Source organism: Ictalurus furcatus, chromosome 3, assembly GCF_023375685.1.
Source record: "Ictalurus furcatus strain D&B chromosome 3, Billie_1.0, whole genome shotgun sequence".
Taxonomy (NCBI): Eukaryota; Metazoa; Chordata; class Actinopteri; order Siluriformes; family Ictaluridae; genus Ictalurus; species Ictalurus furcatus.
Genome location: NC_071257.1, coordinates 35,685,777 through 35,703,925, shown reverse-complemented (window position 1 = coordinate 35,703,925; position 18,149 = coordinate 35,685,777). Strand labels below are relative to the sequence as shown.

The window sequence follows — 18,149 nt, the reverse complement described above, 5'->3', positions numbered from 1 at the left end:
TATATCACTTGAACTGTTTAGGAATTATGACCATTTTTACCGTCTGAAAAGTAATTGGACAAACAAACAAAGAAACAAACATAATGATAGATATTAGCATTGTTTTTTAATACTTGGACGCACATCGTTTGCAACCTGTAACCCGTGGACATCACCAAACGCAGAGGTTCGTCCCTTGAGATGCTTCGCCTGGTCTTTAGCGCATCTGCCTTCCTTTGCTGCTTGTTTGTCGGTCTTTCTGCCTTCAGTTTTGTCTTCAGGAAGTGAAAAGCAGCTCATTTGGGTTGAGGTCAAATGGCTGACTCGGACATTTAAGAACGTTGTTTGACTTAAGAAGCTGAATCTGAGCAGAAAGTAAAGGTCTATACACTTCAGAATTCATCCTGCTACTCCTATCAGCAGTCACATCGTCAATAAACACCAGCGACCGAGTTCCATTGGTAGCCGTACATCCCCACGCCATAACACTGCCTCCACCAGGTTTGACAGATGATGTGATGTACTGTTTTTTTCATTGTATCATGACCCTGCTTTCCTTCTCCATAATCTTCAATCTTGGTTTCATTTCTCCAAAGAATCTTGTTCCAGAACTGGGCAGGCTTTAAAAAAATTGTTTTGTTTTGCTTTTTTACAGTTATTAATTTATTCATAATTTTTTTTTATCCTTTAAGTCTAATCTGGTCTTTTTGCTCTTGAGTGTTACCAGTGGTTTGCATCTTGAGGTAAACATCTGTAGTTACATTTATTAAAGCGTCTCCTGATTGTAGACTTTGACAGTGATACGCCTTCCTTCTCCAGAGTGTTCTTGACTTGGCTAGATGCTGTGAAGGTTTTTTTTTTTTTTTAACCAAGGAAAGAATTCTGCAATCATCCACTTTAGTTGTCTTCTGTGATCTTCCAGGCCTTTTGGTGTTGCTGAGCTCGTCAGTGTATCACTTCTTTTTATGACTGTACCAGATTGTTGATTAGGACACTCTAGTTTCTGTTCTCTCTCTGATAGGTCTATTTTGTTTTTTTCAGCCCAATGATGGCCTCCTTCACCTACACCGACACCTCTTTGGACTGCATGTTGAGAGTTCCAGGAAACAGGCAACACCTGGCCATTTAGCATGCAAATAGTAGCGCAAATCGCACAGGAAGTTAAATGAAATAATTAAGGCTAAGGTGCAATAAGTTAAGATAACAGTGTACAGGTAAAGGTAAAGAGTATAATGCATACCGGTAATGCAAATGGTGACTAAATTAAACGAAGTAAATAAGAATTAAGGTGCAATAAGTTGAGATAAACAGCATGACGCTTGCAATATCATTTTTTTATCAAGTATTTATTTATTTTCTGGATTATATTAAGGATTATTTATTAGATATGGCACGATACCACTTTTACTTTTCCGATACCGATACCGAAACCATGAGCATCAGCCGATACCGATATCCATCCCATACGGTTTTCTTAAAAGCTACTAAGCTTCACAGTTTCACAAAGTTTTCTTTCACACTAAAATCACTTACACTGTAAATACAAGAAAGAATATTGTATAAATTGTATAATAAAATAAATCTTAACTAAAGAAAAAAAAAACATCTATATGTAAACATTCCCAGTTCGAACAATAAATGTCTTTTTATTCCAAATCCAATTCCAGTTTTTGTCATTTGCCACAGGATCTGATATCTGATATGTTTTCTTTTCTCTGATATCCGATCCACCATTTTTGACTGGTATTGGACTGATACACTGGGTATCTGATCTGTTCTGTCTCTGTTATTCGATTCAATTCAGTTTGATTGTATTGTCGTTATACCAGTACAGGGGCTGTACAGACAATAGACAAAGACAGTCAATAGATGCCTAGACAGTAAATGTCAGGTATGTGCATTGAAGAGTAACTGTAGGTCAAAGGAAAGAGGTAGATTTTTAAAGTGCAAACTATATTTAAACAATAAATATGAAGTTCCTTAAGCGATTTATACAGCACAGGTGATTTGTAGTATCTATACATACAGTATACATGGACAGTGAACAGTATGTAAGAAGTAAATCAGATAAATGAAGTGTACAGTAAACAGGATCGCAGGAGTTATTTTAACAAGTGTACACTGAAGTAAATGAACATTAACAGCCTTGATGTTATGGAGTATTATGGAGTTCAATTCTAACAGTCCCATAGTTAGTGAAGGTTATTGTGTAGATATGCTGAGTCTAGCTGTTAGGATCAGGATTTAGATCAGTAACAGTCTGTAGTGTGTGTACAGTATTCATGTTCTACTGGGTGTTGCTGGTGTGACCAGTTTAACAGCTCAGGGGTAGAACCTGTTGTTGAATCTGGTGTTTCTGGTTGGGTTGTTCTGGTATTTCTTTGCAGATGGTAGAGTTTGAAAGTGGAATGGGGATAGAGGTGGTGCTGCTGGTTTTCCTCAGACATCTTTTGTTGTAATTGTCCTGGATTAATGAGAGGGCAGCTGCAGTGATGTATGTGCTGGGTGGTGGTCACCATTATCTGCAGGGCCTTGCGTTTAGGAACAGTGGAGCTGCTGTACCACACAGTTAGAATGTTCTCCACCGTGGACCTATAGACCTTCTCAGCCTTCGGAGGAAGTCGAGACCTTTTTGACGACGTGTGAGAAAGTTGAAGCTTCTCACCCTTTCCACCATCGTCCCCTCCATGCTCAGTGCTACATGCGCTCTGCTCATCCTCTTAAAGTCATGAATCATCTCCTTGGTTTTGCTGCCAATGAGGTAGCGGTTGTTGTCGGTGCACCACTCCACGAGGAGTTTCCCTTCCTCCCTCATCATCGTTAGTGATAATCATTGTGCCATCAGAAAACTTTACGAGGGTGTTGGAGCTGTGTTTGGCGATGTAGTCATAGGTGTACAGTGTGTAGAGTCATGGTAACAGGATGCAGCCCTGTGGATATCCTGTGCTGAGTCTGAGCGAGGGGAAGGTGTGGTCAGCCATCCTAACAGTCTGAGGTCTACTGTTATTCACCTCTTTTAGCTAAAACCGTGTCCTGGAACCAATTTGGTTAAGAGTTGTTTTTCTCTCCAGTACTGTAATTATAGTTTATTTTAAACATATACATGACACGATTTGTTCATTGTATCCTTGAATTGAAATAATTTTTACCTAATCCAATAAAGCTGCCCTTTTCTGACCCGTTATCTACATTTCGAATTCAATATTTATTTACTTGCTAAATGTATATAAAATAGTCTCCAGCTCTGCCATGACCCATGACCAGGATATCTGAAGAAGTAGGAATGAATTGATGATGATGATGCTGATGATGGCGACGACGATGATGATGAATAAAAGCATCGACCAAATGAATAAAATAGAAATCTAAACCAATACAAAGTGTTTTTCATTTAAAAAAAACCCAAACAACGGATCGAACAATAAACAAATACAACTGTCCAGCTGTTCATGGAAAATTAACTATTAATATAAATAATTAATACTTTTAAAACACCAAGACACACAATGCCTAGAAATAGCAATAAAGAATTGTGACTAATACAGTAATAAAATATAATTATGCAAAATTTCAGGTTTTAACTGCTGCACATCATTGACCAGATATATTTGTATAATATGAATATTTATTTATATTTTTACATTTAATTTATTTTAATCATTTTATTATAATTTTTAAATTGTATTCTGTCGTCATTCTACTAATACAGAATAAAATATGGTTTGTACCTTTTCTCATGAATTTGCATATGGTTGGTTACCATGGTTACCATGTTGCATACAAGTTTAGGCATAATAGTCCAAAAAAAAAAAAAGAAATATGTAACAAATAAACACAAACAAATTGGTTTAATATATATATATATATATATATATATATATATATATATATATATATATATATATATATATTTCAAACCTATTCATATAGCTGTATAATTTTAATATAATGAACTTTTTTTATGTATTAAATAAGTTGTAATAAGTATATTTTCATCCATTTTTATTGTGATGAACTGATGTTATAGATGTGATTAAAATGAAAAGGCAGTTTCATGCAAGCAGTCCAGTTTTGGTGATATCATATTTTAACCCCTACAGAACCTGATCTAATATCAATTACAGGTCTAAGAACGATTCTGTAGTCTAATGTACATATCTACCTGGAGTGCTGTTTTGTTTAAATCTTGACAAATTAACAATAAGAGTATTTAAATTAATTTCAGGTATTGTGGAACAGATCTCAGTGCCACGTGCCTGCGGTTAAATGAAAAGAGAAAGTTAAACCACAGGATTACCCAACACGTTAGAAACAGGAAACGCTACACCACAGAAACAGAAACAACATAGATGCATTTGTGTTTTTATACATTTTATTTCACAGGATGGTTGCTTTATTACACACACACACACTCAGACTGATTCTTTCACCTAACACACAGAGAATAATGTGTATTCTTATAACTGAACCTGTGTCAGTCGTTTCAAAGCTTGTTTGAGGAAATTTAGGTTAAAATGCTACGTGTATTTAAAACAAGGCTGAATAAGTTCGAAATGTATTACTTAATTATTAATGACAAATTACAAATACAAATACCTTTATTGTTATTTCAGTGGCCAATTACACACCGAGCTGTTAAATATTTATAAAAGAATATAAAAGTAAAGAGTAAAAAATAGAGAAATATATTTGAAGTAATAGAAATATATAAAATACAACTCAATTAGAACAGTAAACCAGTTATAACACTTAAAAATAAGGCACAAAAAACAATAATAGAGGTTTATAAGGTTGGTACTGAACATAATGTTAAAAGAGTGAAAATGAATTTCAATACAAATAAAAAAAAGTTCAATATTTGTATTTTTGGTGGTAAATTTTAAAGCATGTTACAATTACTTATATTCTAAAACTTTTGTTTATATACAATAATTAAATTGTATTGTTTCATGAATGTTTCTAGGTTTTTACATCTTAAAATTCTTTGGAGAAATATTCTTTTTAATTTTTTTATTGATTCGTCTATTTTCATCTAGAAATATTCTTGTAGCACAAGTTTTTAATGAATATGTAATAGTTTGATGTGGAACAATATAAATATAATTCACTTATAACAGTCAAACATGCTTCAAATAAACCACAACAAAATTTTTATTGATTTTTACAGCTGAATTTTTTACTTTTTAAAAACTTTTTCTTAAATTTTTTTAAAGAGCTTTAATTTTAAATACGAATGTTTTGCTGCGTTTCATTGCGCAGAATTGACTGTCTTCAATATGCACGCGTCATTTCCGGGAAGCCTTCTGATCTGATTGGTCCGCTGTTGGGTTTTCGCGGGAAATTTTGATCCGCGTGATTTTCCCCCGGTGTTTGTGTGTTGACGTCTTCAGCTTCTCGTCAACAAAGTGCAGGATGAATCAGGAGGGAAATAACACATCCGCTCCGAGCGATGGGTAAGTTTAGAAAATATAAATAAACATGTCTGTATATAAGACTAGATAATGTTACTCCGTCCCATCGTTATTTATTCCCCGAGTCATTAAAATATATACAATGCCATCAAACAATGAGATTTAGTAATACTACTACAATTAATTGAATGTTTTTAATGAAATCGCACAGTGCGCGAGGTGAAGTTGCGCGAGCACTGTTGTTAGGCAACTGAGAAACATGGCCGCCGACCACAGGCTTAATAACACAGCTAGACAGCGACACGTGGCCGTTAAGTGCTGTGTAAATGTGCAGTGGCAGTAAAAACGACACAAACACATCCGAAACATCAACATTATCCCTCAGACGTGTTGGTAAAATCCTCAGATAAAAATGAGTTCGGTTAAAATTACACTTAGCATCGTGAGCTAATCCTAACTTCCGGTGGTTCCGATATTTAGAAAATCTCGACATTACGCCACAACCAATGAGTCGTTGGTTAAAACTCAAACTCGTCAAGATAAATCATAAAAGTAATAAGATTTGTGTGTGTAGTAGTTTGACGTCATCAGAAAGGGAGTGGTGTGTGTGTGTGTTTTCATATTGTCCCAAGGGTGTACAAACTTTTGCAGTCAACTGTATAAGAACTCCTGCACGTTGTCACGGCAAATACTCTTTTTCTAAAATTGTGAAATTATTCTGCCACCATGTTTCCCTCCGAACGTCTTCCTGTGACTAGTTTCTGTGTAATACAGAGTGTTTCCCTCCAACCCTTACAGCATGGCCGTCCCCGGCGAGGCGAGGAAGAGGCAGGACTACCTGGAGTGGTCTGAATATTTCATGGCTGTTGCATTTTTGTCTGCTCAGAGGAGCAAAGATCCGAGCTCACAGGTATCAAGCTGCTGTAATCATCAGAAATCTGATTCACTCATACTGAACATGCTGTACACACACACACACACACACACACACACACACAGCCCTGTCTGTCTGTACTCTTCTACACCTGTGTACAGGAGCGATTTATAATCCCATCACCCAGGAAGGGTTCCCTTTAAGTCTCAAGGTTTTCTTCCTCGTGAAGTCTCGGGTTAGAGATTGTAAATCTACACTCGTGTTTCTGTAACGCTGCTCTGTCAAAACCTCCATTTTTAACAGCGATAAACAATTAAAATTGAATAAAAGGAAGGTGGAGAAATCTGTTTTCGTGGAGCTTCCTAACAAATACAGAAATCATTTTGGAATAAATTTTTTAAATGTATACTTGGGTAAGTTTTCTTTCGTGTTCGTTTTGCGATCAAGGTTTCTTTCTTTCTTTCTTTCCATTTCTTTCTCTTCTTTTTGTATACGTTTGTTTTCCATTTCCTTTTGCTCACTTTTGTTTCTCTTTAAAAAAAATATTTTTGTTTCTTGTCACTTTTTTATTTCTCATGTTCATTTCATTTTGTTTGATTCTTTCTTACTTTTTCCAATTTGTTTATTTCTGTTTTGTTTCTTGTTTTTTGTTCATTTTTGTTTAGTTTCTCTCTTCATTTTTCACTTCTTTTATTTGGATTGGTTTCTCTTTAGTTAGTTTTTTCTTTCTGTTCTTTTGTAATTTTTCTTTCTTTTTTTCTCTTTTTGTTTTACTTTTGTTTTTCATTTCCATTTGCTCATTTGTTTTGTTTCTTTGTTTTTCGTTTTTCATTTATTTTTTATCATGTTCTTTTTTCCATTGCCTTTTTTTAATTTCTGTTTTGTTTCTTGTTAATTTTTTGTTTAGTTTGTCTCTTTGTTTTTCACTTCTTTTAGTTTGATTTGTTTCTTTTTAGTTTTTTCTTTCCAATCTTTTGTTTATCTATCTATCTATCTATCTATCTCTTTCACACGTACACTTTTATTGGTTTCTTTTAGTTGTTTTTTTGTGTCATTTGTTTCTTTCTTTCTGTAAAACGCATTAATCTAAGCTCTCTTCGTGTGTGTGTGTGTGTGTGTAGGTGGGAGCGTGTATTGTGAATCAGGAGAATAAGATTGTCGGGATCGGTTATAACGGGATGCCTAATGGCTGTGATGATGATCTCTTGCCCTGGGCTCGAGCCGCTGATGACAGACTGAACACTAAATATCCCTACGGTCAGTTTCCCTGCATCACTGCAGCCTGCTGGGGTTTTTACCCAGCTGTGTCTACACCAGAGTTTATATTCACATTAATAATAACAACAATAATAATAGTAATAATAATAAGTGTAAATATGGAGGCAGACGTTATATGAAACACAGCTGTTGGTGCTTTGTTTTTAGTAGAATTTTAATGCTGCAGTATCGTTATTATCCACTAGATGGTGCCAAAGAAGCAGTTAGTGTTCTGCATGTGGTTGTGCGGGAGGAGAAACTTCGAGGGGAAAAACATTTAGATGATGTAATCTGTCTAGATAACGAGCATACACTACAAAATATAGCCTGAGTATCATATTGTGTGGAGGTTCTAGCTAGAAATATTGTTGTAATTTAACATGATTAGTAATAAAAATGGTTCTAAGCTCCACATGAACTAACTAGCCCAGGTTAAAAATAAATAAATAAAAGCTTACATTTTTATGTATGGAATAAAATACTGTGTGGTGACAGCACGTAACAGCACGTCCCAAAGCGTTTTATTCCTCTTATTCCACAGCCACTTGTTAATAATGACAGATTTTATATATTAAAGACCCTCTCTTTATTTTTTTCTCTCTCTTTTCTCGAAATACACGCAGCTTACCGAGAAACCGCGCAGAAGCGTAAACTCCTCTGTCCTGAAGGTGACGGAGAACTTAAAGCTGCAGCTTTACCTCTGACACTGGAGACTCCTTCCGTAAATGTTACATTAACAGAAAACTTCACAACGTCAACGATTACACACGGTTTTTAATGAACGAGCTGTTGCTATGGAAACTATAAGGTGTTAGATCGAGCGCATAAATATAAACCTGTTATAGAAAATGAATCAACACCTTCTGAGAGAATTCAGCAGCTTATTATTATTATTATTATTATTATTATTACTACTACGCCATTTTTACACCTAACACACTGAGTTTTTGGGCCGAACGCTTTCTATTCACGCCTGAAAGCGGATTGTCAAGAATTTCGGGTGCTCGCGGTCCTCAGCACATCAGCATCCAGCTGCTAATGAAGCTCTTCACTCTGTAATTAATGCTGGCAGAGAGAACGATTAGCCTGGGACTTCCTGTGCTGCTGTTCTGGAGAGCGAACATCTGTTCACACTCTAACACACTTACAATTTTAAATGGTGTGTGTGTGTGTGTGTGTGTGTGTGTGCATCTTAATCTCTTTATCTTATTTGATTTATTCATTTTAAAGCTACAGGATGTAAGATTTGGACGATTTGCCCCGTCTGACTGTGTCCCAAACCACCTTCGGTGCATTAAATCTGATTTGTGATATTAGTTAGTGCGGTAGTGTGTGATTTGGGACGCAGCCCAAACCAGAACCGATCATTCTATCTGCTGCTCATATCTAGAGAATTAAAAACTTTTCTTTATTTATAAAAACATTGTGTCTGGCACTGATATAAATAACCTTTTGTATGTTTATGTAGGTTTATTAAAATGTAAATAAGCAAAATGAAGTAACAATTTATATTTATTTATTTATTATGAAAGTTAAGTTCTTTTGGTATTTCGTTCTGATTTTTAACCGTATCCCACTCCTCACTGCTAATTATTTTCATTTATTTCTATTGGTTTATTGTTGATTATATGTATTGTATTTTTTTTATTAAAAAAAATTGTGTGTGTTTTAGTGTGTCACGCTGAGATGAACGCCATCATGAATAAAAACTCGGCGGATGTGAAAGGCTGCACCATGTACGTCGCTCTGTTTCCCTGTAACGAGTGTGCGAAACTCATCATCCAATCAGGTGAGGACACCACACACCCACACCCCTGCACTCCCGATTTATAAAGCTGTAACCTGGTTTAATTGTCTATTTAGCCACGCCCACTCGGCTCTCTGTCTTGAGCCACTTAGCCACGCCCTCTCGGCTCTCTGAAGTCATCCACTTAGCCACGCCCTCTCGGCTCTCTGAAGTCATCCACTTAGCCACGCCCTCTCGGCTCTCTGAAGTCATCCACTTAGCCACGCCCTCTCGGCTCTCTGAAGTCATCCACTTAGCCACGCCCTCTCGGCTCTCTGAAGTCATCCACGTAGCCACGCTTTGCTTTGTGCATGATGAAATATGAATTTATTTGTAGATGAGAGAATTGAGTCATTTCAGTTCTAAAATACTAACAGTGATTGCCACGGCCTTATTTAATTATTTTAAAAAGAGATTCACATAAAAATCTTTAGAAACTGTGATCTTGTTGGACACTTAAGCTTTAAAGATGCCACTATCTGTGTGTGTGTGTGTGTGTGTGTGTGTGTGTGTGTGTGTGTACCTCTACCTCTCTGTATCTCTCTAACCTCCAGCGTTACTTCTGTATGTTCACTTCAGGTATAAAAGAGGTAGTTTATTTGTCAGATAAATACCACAGCACCCCGGAGATGGAAGCTTCCAGAAGACTGCTGGATTTGGCGCGTATCCCGTACAGGTGAGTCTCGGCACAGGTGAGGTCAGTGTTTACGTCCCTGCTTATGAGCCAGACAGCAGAGGGTGGGGGAGTTCTGTTATAGACACTCGTACGTCTGGATTATTCTCCACCATGAACCCCATTTCCTGTTTTTGAGAACTCACGCCCCCCTCAACCCTGTCATGGGCAAAAACAAATATATTACCTGTTGTTATTAATTGGAAAATAAAATGAAATCCCCCCACAGTATTATAATACAGCAGTACGGGGGGTGTCCACTTTCTCAGCGAGCTAGCTAAAGCATTTGTCATTTCTGTATCCTGTTATGGTTTAAAAAAACAAAACAAACAAACGTTAAAGTCTTTGCAGTGGCGAAAAGGAAATGATGTCACAAAAAGACATTGGCTTACAGGAGATACAGGAGATTGCACTTTATAGTTCTTCTTTAATTCTTTTTTTAAATTCCGTTTTGTGTTTTTCAGGCAGTTTCAGCCGAAGCGTAACAAGATCGTTATCAGTTTTGACTCCATCGGTCTCTCCACACAGCGCGAGTGTAACGGAGGCTGTACACCGGCTGTAAATGGCGGAAGTGCTGAAACACAGAACAAAAACTGAAAAAAAGAATTCTGAACTGAAACGTTGGTCTTCTGTATGATATTAAATATTTTAGGGATCACTCAAATACCGAACATCGCTGAAGTAAGTTACAGAAACTTCACGATAGGTGAGTACTGAAATACTGAGGTTTGGTCTTTCAGCGGTTATCACAGAAAAACAGCAAACTACCGAAATACCGGACATTATGAAATTCAGACGTTCAGAACGTTACTAACATACCAAACGTTCAAAGTACATTTTGATCGCTGAATTATTGAAAATTCCAAATATAACCGAATAATCAAACGTTACTGTAACACCGAAGTGCTGAAATACAAAAACATGAAAGTAAAGTCCCGCCGTAACAGATCAACACGTCCGTAAAACACTGATGGGTTTCAGTAGGTTGGAAATCTACTGAAAATGACCACAAACATCACTAAACTGGACAAATCTTTAACACACAGTACTGAAATTTAAGAACCGGTGAAAATGCTTAACTACCAGATGCCCCGTTATTGTTCCAGTACTTATTAAAGTGCTGAAATGCCAGCTGAAACATCACCAACGGTGAATTACTGAATACTGAGCGTTACTGAAATAATGTCATGAGGCAGTTGTGTAATTTGATGAGCTGAATAGTGAAACACCGACATTTATAGAAGTTCTGAAGGCATTTCTAGCACGAGAACCTGTTTAACACGGGGTGTGCTTCTCAGCATTTAAGTGAACAGCCTACTTTTATATATCGTTTTTAAATGACTTACAGCCCTGTAATATATCCGCTGCCTTTTCACTCTGCTTCCTGGCTAAAACCTTTTGTTTGCAGTTTACTGATTTTAAACGAACAAATCGTAACCATCCTCCGTTTGAAGCTTCGTCATTTTATTCATTTTCCTTTTGTTGTTTTCAATTGAATTACGTATTAACTGTGTTATGACGTGTCCTGAGTCTTGGCTTCGGTCGTTGTTTGGAAATGTAACACTTTGCTGTAGCTATGCTGGAAGATTGCTCTGAATTAAATTCTCGTATTCAGAGATATTTTATTGGGATAAAATGATGTACGGACTTGTATACTTGGACAGCCGCGCTGAATAAACATTGTTTATCCATTATATATTAAGTCCGACTATCTATATCAATGCGCTGATACGCCAGAACAGCCACCTTGTTCCTACAAGACACTGCGTGGTATCTTTGGCCTTTGCTTGGGTTCATTGTAAGGCTAAAATATGTTTTGCAGATTTTTATCAGGTTCTTCCAAAGAATCTCCCTGAACTTGGCTCCATCCATCCTCCCCTCAACTCGATCTCAAGTTCCACAGTGCCTGAAGATGAGAAGCATCCCCAGATTATTATTCTTCCAGCACCATGCTTCACAGTTCTGGTGGTGTTGATTTGGTGTTGGACTGTGCTGGCATTCATTCCGGAAAGCTCTTCTTTGGTTTCATCTGACCACAAAACCTTCTGCCGGTTTGTTGAAGGATCTTTTGAGTGTCTCTGTTCTTGCCACCTTCTCATACAGGCCAGATGTGTGTAATATCTTTCATATTTCTGTATGATTTGCTTTCAAAGTTATTGCCATACAATTTATTTATTTATTATAAAGTAGTACACCAGTTTATACCATTTATCGTTACTTTTAATGCCGTGGAACATCTAGAAGTCTATAAACAGTCGTTCCCTCACCAGCCAGTATTATTGGCCATTCTTCCTTCCAGTATTGTGTTTAATTCTTTGATGCTTAAATTGATGCCTCGGAGACACATGAAGCCAGCATTGTTTCTGGTGTAGTGGGTCAAGTGCCCTGAAACCAGAGCATCAGTGGTTCTTTATGGACTTGCCATAGCAAACAGCTTGTTTTTACTGACCCGAGGCTTTCACAACAGCTTACATTCTACCTTCTGCCTCACAAGTCCCAGAACATCCAACATGGCATTGATTATTTTCTCGTGGCCTCTTAAATGTAAAAACCTCGGGGTTTCCCAGCAGAGAAATACTACAAACCCATTTTGACAGTAGTACCGCAGAAGAAATCCTCTACCTGCGTCGGAAAATATTACAAGGAGACGGAAAGATTTGACGGTCAACAGTACAAACCCACTGGACTGTATTCAGAGTCGAGTTAAGCGTGCGTAATAAAGATTTATTAAAGAATGGACCATGTCGTTATTCGGTCCCCAGATGTAATTACAGAATTCGTTGCCAGTGAGGCATTGTTTTATTAATATTTAGTTAAATTGATTTGATTAGTAAATCTAAACAGTGAAGTGAAAGCATGATGAAATAGCCTGTATCCTGCTCGCACACACAGAAAGCATAAATAATAGGGTGTGCTGGATCAAGTGCTGTTTTATAAGCTGTTGAATAATGAGTGTGGACGCAACGTTGTTCAATTTGATTAATTAATATGATGAATACAACTAGGACTGTTCATGCAGCAATACATTAGCAGTATACTAGAGTCCTATTAGGTATAGTCATGTTCCCATTCCTACTCCATATTAGTCTTTTTAATTGTATTGTATTACATTTGACAAGGCCAAAAAAAAAACAATCTAATTCTTCAGTCCCAATTTTTCTCTTGTTATTTACATGGGTGCATGGGTGGAACAGGTACAGGACAGCCATCTTAGCCTAAATACATATAAAAAACAAACAGACCAGTTTACTCAAGATGAGGAGCTACGAGGATGAGGATTGTGTTCGAGAGCAGTTCACTATGCCCTCAGTTAATATCATGGTGTCTTTGCCTGAGGTGTAGGAACATGTTTGAGTATTGTTTTATAACATGTCCCTGAAAACTTTAGGAAGCTCTTTCTCCTTCACCATGAAATCTTCCCCAACCAATACCAACATGTATGATAACACCAGGTGCAATTTGAAATGTATTTTTTTTTTTCCCCTCTGCATTTACACTATGTTGCCAAAAGTATGTGGACCCCTGACCAAGCACACCCATATGGGTTTGTTGAACTTCCAATTGTAGATGTAGTGCCCATGTTATAATCTCCACTCTTTGGGGAAGATTTTGGAGAGTGGCTGTGGGGATTCGTGTTCGTTCAGCCATAAGTGCGTTAGTGAGGTCAGGTGCTGATGTTGGGCGCAGTCTGCGTTCAGGTTCATCCCAAGGGAGTTCAGGTCAGGGCTCTGTGCAGGCCACTCGAGTTCTTTCACTCCAACCTGGAGTGCTGGAACAGGTTTGGGCCTCGTAGTTCCAGTGAAGGGAAATTGTAATTCTATAGCATACAAAGACAGATTGTGGAAGCTCCAGATGAAAGCTATCGTCTTAACGAGGACGCAGTCGACTTCTAATTGGCCTTCGACCTGTAAATATTAAAACGGGAGTGAAAATGAAGACTGAGGAGCATATTAAGGAAGTTAATCATAAGGTAAGAGAATTTATAACTTAGGAATAGGGTGTGAACTTATCTAAGAGGTTGAACATCTCTGTAAGCAATGTTTTATCAGTAGTGAGGAAGTGGAAGCTGTATCGCACCACCCAAGCACTAGCTAGACAAGAGTGAGCCTGCTGAGAGGGAGGCCTTTTTTTTGGTGTCGAAATACTTGCTTTGTGTGGTGCAAACCGAATGCAGGTCTTACCTCAGATTAACACCATCGCTACAAATATGGGATTTGGGATCTTTTACAATTCAACTCATTGTAAAAGAACAGGACTTTCCAATAAAAATACTGAAAATAAGAATATGTGTATTTATCATTTGCTATTCAGACAAATATGATAAATAAATTCCAGTGCGCGTGTGTGTGTGTGTGTGTGTGTCTGTCTGTCTGTCTGTCTGTCTGTATGAGATAATGCGCATGTGTGTTCTGGGATCCGTATCGAGCAGGATGTCCACCCCACACAATGATTATGACGTGTTTATGTTAATGAGTTTAGTACGAACCCTGCTTTTTACACTTTATTCAATCCAAAGCATACACACACTGTTTAAAAGCGGAGTCAGTCAACCCGCTCAAGGTCAAACCGTATACAGCATGTGTGTTAGCGTCTGTAAGGTAGGCTATAGGTGAATCTTCGTTCTCAAATCACTTTTCGTGTAAGTATTGTTTGTTTTGAAGCGTAAGCATACTTCATGAGAATATGATTGTTGTAAGAAAAGTTTATCAAATGGTTAGCTGTGATACGTATGTGTATTAATGCGGTCATTCCGTTTTGTGTAACTGGAAAATACGAGACATGATGACTGTTGTATTAGAATTGTGGACATAATGTGTACATATGTGGATGATATACAGTGAGGGAAATAAGTATTGAATGAGTCAACTGAAAAAAATGTTGATGTGTTCGATACTTATTTCCCCCGCTGTCTATGTTGAGGAAAATCAATCTTTCCAGCCTAAATCAAAAACTTCAGAGACAAAGGGTTTGTAGATGTCAAAAAGTAAATGAACTTTATTGAAACAACAAAGTGAGACGGTCTGCGGATGTTCCGAATTATACATACACAAACATGTCTTTATATACCTCTCTGAAGCAGTAAAATTATCCCTAGGCAGGGCATTCACCTTTTCTTTCTAGAACAGACCAATCTCCATCGCCTTAACTAATTATTCACATCCATATGATACCCTATATTTGAGGCGCATGCGTAGTCAGTTGTATTATGTTTAAAAGTTTTAGCAGACCTGGGTTTTTTCACCGTATAGTCTCATCTGGTTCTTTCCTCCTCAAATTCTTATCTCTTCTTTTGTCACTGATTTGCAAGCTTAGAGGGCTTTGTTTAGAAACCCAGTTCTGCAATGTGTCCAATTTATTTTTTATTGCCATAGAGTGAAGCTGCTTTAGACAAACACAAAGCACTTAATGTAAAAATTTCGAATACCACGTGTTGGAAGTGTTTTATAGTTTTAGATTATGCCTGCTGTGCAGAGGTACGGATTGACACAGAAAACAATTAGACCTAGTGTTTAGTAAGACACAGAATTCTTCTAAGTCAATACACACTTCTAACTTGATCAACAAGTTTACTATGGATTTAGATAATGCTTCCCACAAGTAATTCTTAACTGTTGGGTAAACATACCAGATTATCCCTGATTAACATATCCAAACATCAGTCAATTTTGTAGTTACACACATTGATTACACTTTATATTCTATGTCTACACTACACACAACTACCGCTCTAAAATACAAAAGGAGTTGGGGTTTTTGTCTATGGTATTGACGGTCCCTGTTCCCCTGGCTGACAGTTCTGTAGGTTGTGTAAATTAATGACCTCTGCTAACCCTATTTGAAGTGTGTGAAGCGCATGTGTGTGTCTGTGTGAGATAACGCACGTGTTTTCTGGGATCTGTATCGAGCAGGATGTCCTCCCCACCGAATGATTATGACGTGTTTAATTAGTTTAGTGTGAACCCTGCTTTTTACACTTTATTCACTCCACAGCATACTCACATAAAGGACAAAAATGTCCGTCAAAAAATTGTCAGAGATATTATATATTCATTTTTTTCCCCACTTTCACTGACTTCGATTCGTTACTAGCATCATTTCTGATCATAATTATCAAATATTCATTCATTTTCAGGATTTTAACCCTTTAAATGCCAGTTTCTTTACATAATGCAAACATCTTCAAAGCTCGGGAACCTTCTTGGACTCGTATACATGGGGTGGGATTTGTGATTTCCAGTACAATGTCATTTCTTTCTTTCAAACTGTTCACACACACCCACACAAAGTTTTAGTGCACACATACAAACGCCGATATCCACACACACACACACACAACTCTATCTGCATCATTTATTCAGTCAGTCTGCTGCTGTCTGTAATGCAGCAGAATCAGAAAAAAGGAAAAGCATGGATTTTCCCCAGAGGCTAAACCTGAGAAAATCTTACACATCTCAGAACATTTTTTTGAAAACAATTCAATATTTTGAAACCTCGTCAACAAAATAAAAGCCGATTAACACAGAATGCATGATTTTATGCTTAAATGTCACGGGGATTAAATATTGCTGTTTGAATCAAAGTGTCCGAATGGGGACATTTTTGTCCTTAACAACACTCAGGACCTTAAAGACAAAAACGTCCCCATTGTTTACGTAGTTTAAAATAGATTTATGAAAGAATCAATATAAACTCGGAATCAATATAACTGTCTGGTTGTGATCAGAATAAAAGGCAACGTGAACGGTGACTTCATTCCCAAAGCGCTTAAGGGAGATTTCTCTAAGCCTCCCCCAAGCTTTCCTGATCATGTGGTACAACCCCCCCACCCCAATTTTGGAGGAGACCAGGTATAATGATTATCTATTCTATATAAGATCTGTCTATTTATCATCTGTTTTTGATCGATAGATGATGGATTTCTTTTTTTTTTTTTTTGCGTTTTTGTTATTGTACTTGTGTAACTAGGCTACTTCTCATAACTTTTATGATTTTTTTAAAAACAACTTTCATAAAACTATATAAAGGACGGGTGTGGAAGATGAATGATCAGAAATGTTTCTGAACGCTATAACTACTCTGAACGACAGAACTAGGCTGTAATAAAGTGGACTAGTTTACATGTAAAACGTTGCATTACATTCGTCTTGCATTCCAAAAACATTCGCATAAGAATGATGTAAATTGGGATGCGCGTCTCATTATCCATGACACTGTTAAATCTCCGGCTCTCGGACTCTCACTGAACAGAGCAGACGCAGAGAGAGGTGCGAGTGCAGCGGGAAAGCGACACTTCACACTTGCAGGACAGTACTGCTGATATGTTGTTGGAAAGTTGCTAAGGTTTGTAAGATTTGTTGCTAGAGCTTTTTTTTTATTATTTTTTTTTTTTTTGGAAAAAAAAAAGTCAACAAAGGGGTCTGAAAAGTGGCCAAGTTTGGAACACTGGTCTGAACTGACAGCTAGATAAAAGGCAGCTAAGCTCCGCCTCTCCCCAGAAAAAAGAAAATGCAGAGGTAGAGGGAAGGCGGGGGTTTTCAATTATACACATTCTATGTGAAAAGCAATAAAATACACCGTGGACCCAGATGATGCCCTGTCTGTTTTTTCTTGAAAACAATTCGTGCCCCCCTTCTGATCCCCCCCGTTGAGAACCAACAGATCTAGACAATCTGATAAACTACACACTAAAGAAATTTATGTTGAGAAAATTCAGCTTGGTGTTTGTTCCCAAATAACATCGGAGCAGCTCCACAGTTCACAGCGTCTGTCCACATGTAATTTAATCTGTATTACAACCCGCATGTAAAGTATTGTAAGGTATTTGATAATCAAAGTACTGAACGGATAGCCTTCTTTCATCTCAGAAATATTTCTAAAATAAGAAACATATTGTCACTACATGATGCGGAAATACTAGTTCATGCATTCGTCACCTCTAGATTAGATTACTGTAATGCCTTACTGTCTGGATGTTCCAGTAGGAATATAAATAAGCTCCAGTTAGTCCAGAATGCAGCTGCTAGAGTCCTAACTAGAACTAGAAGGTACGACCATATCACACCGATATTATCAATGCTGCATTGGCTCCCAGTAAAATCTCGCATTAACTATAAAATACTTTTATTAACCTATAAAGCACTAAATGGTCTCGCGCCACAATATCTAAGC

The 18,149-nt window shown here is 37.3% G+C and overlaps 1 protein-coding gene across 1 annotated transcript; it reads left to right on the top strand.

Annotated features, from left to right (window-relative positions):
- Positions 1-5,139: 5,139 nt before the first annotated feature.
- On the top strand, positions 5,140-11,674 carry dctd (dCMP deaminase). Its single transcript, XM_053622160.1, has 6 exons — positions 5,140-5,432; positions 6,189-6,300; positions 7,386-7,521; positions 9,194-9,310; positions 9,887-9,983; positions 10,445-11,674. Exons 1-6 carry the CDS (start codon positions 5,392-5,394, stop codon positions 10,575-10,577), a joined length of 636 nt encoding a protein of 211 aa, XP_053478135.1. The 5' UTR covers positions 5,140-5,391; the 3' UTR covers positions 10,578-11,674.
- The last annotated feature ends 6,475 nt before the right edge of the window (positions 11,675-18,149 follow it).

Bases quoted from the DNA above. Each gene is read 5' to 3' on its own strand.
- dctd (XM_053622160.1), top strand. From the start codon at position 5,392: ATGAATCAGGAGGGAAATAACACATCCGCTCCGAGCGATGG. The intron at 5,433-6,188 runs GTAAGTTTAGAA...CAACCCTTACAG, and splicing joins ACATCCGCTCCGAGCGATGG to CATGGCCGTCCCCGGCGAGG. The intron at 9,984-10,444 runs GTGAGTCTCGGC...TGTGTTTTTCAG, and splicing joins TTGGCGCGTATCCCGTACAG to GCAGTTTCAGCCGAAGCGTA.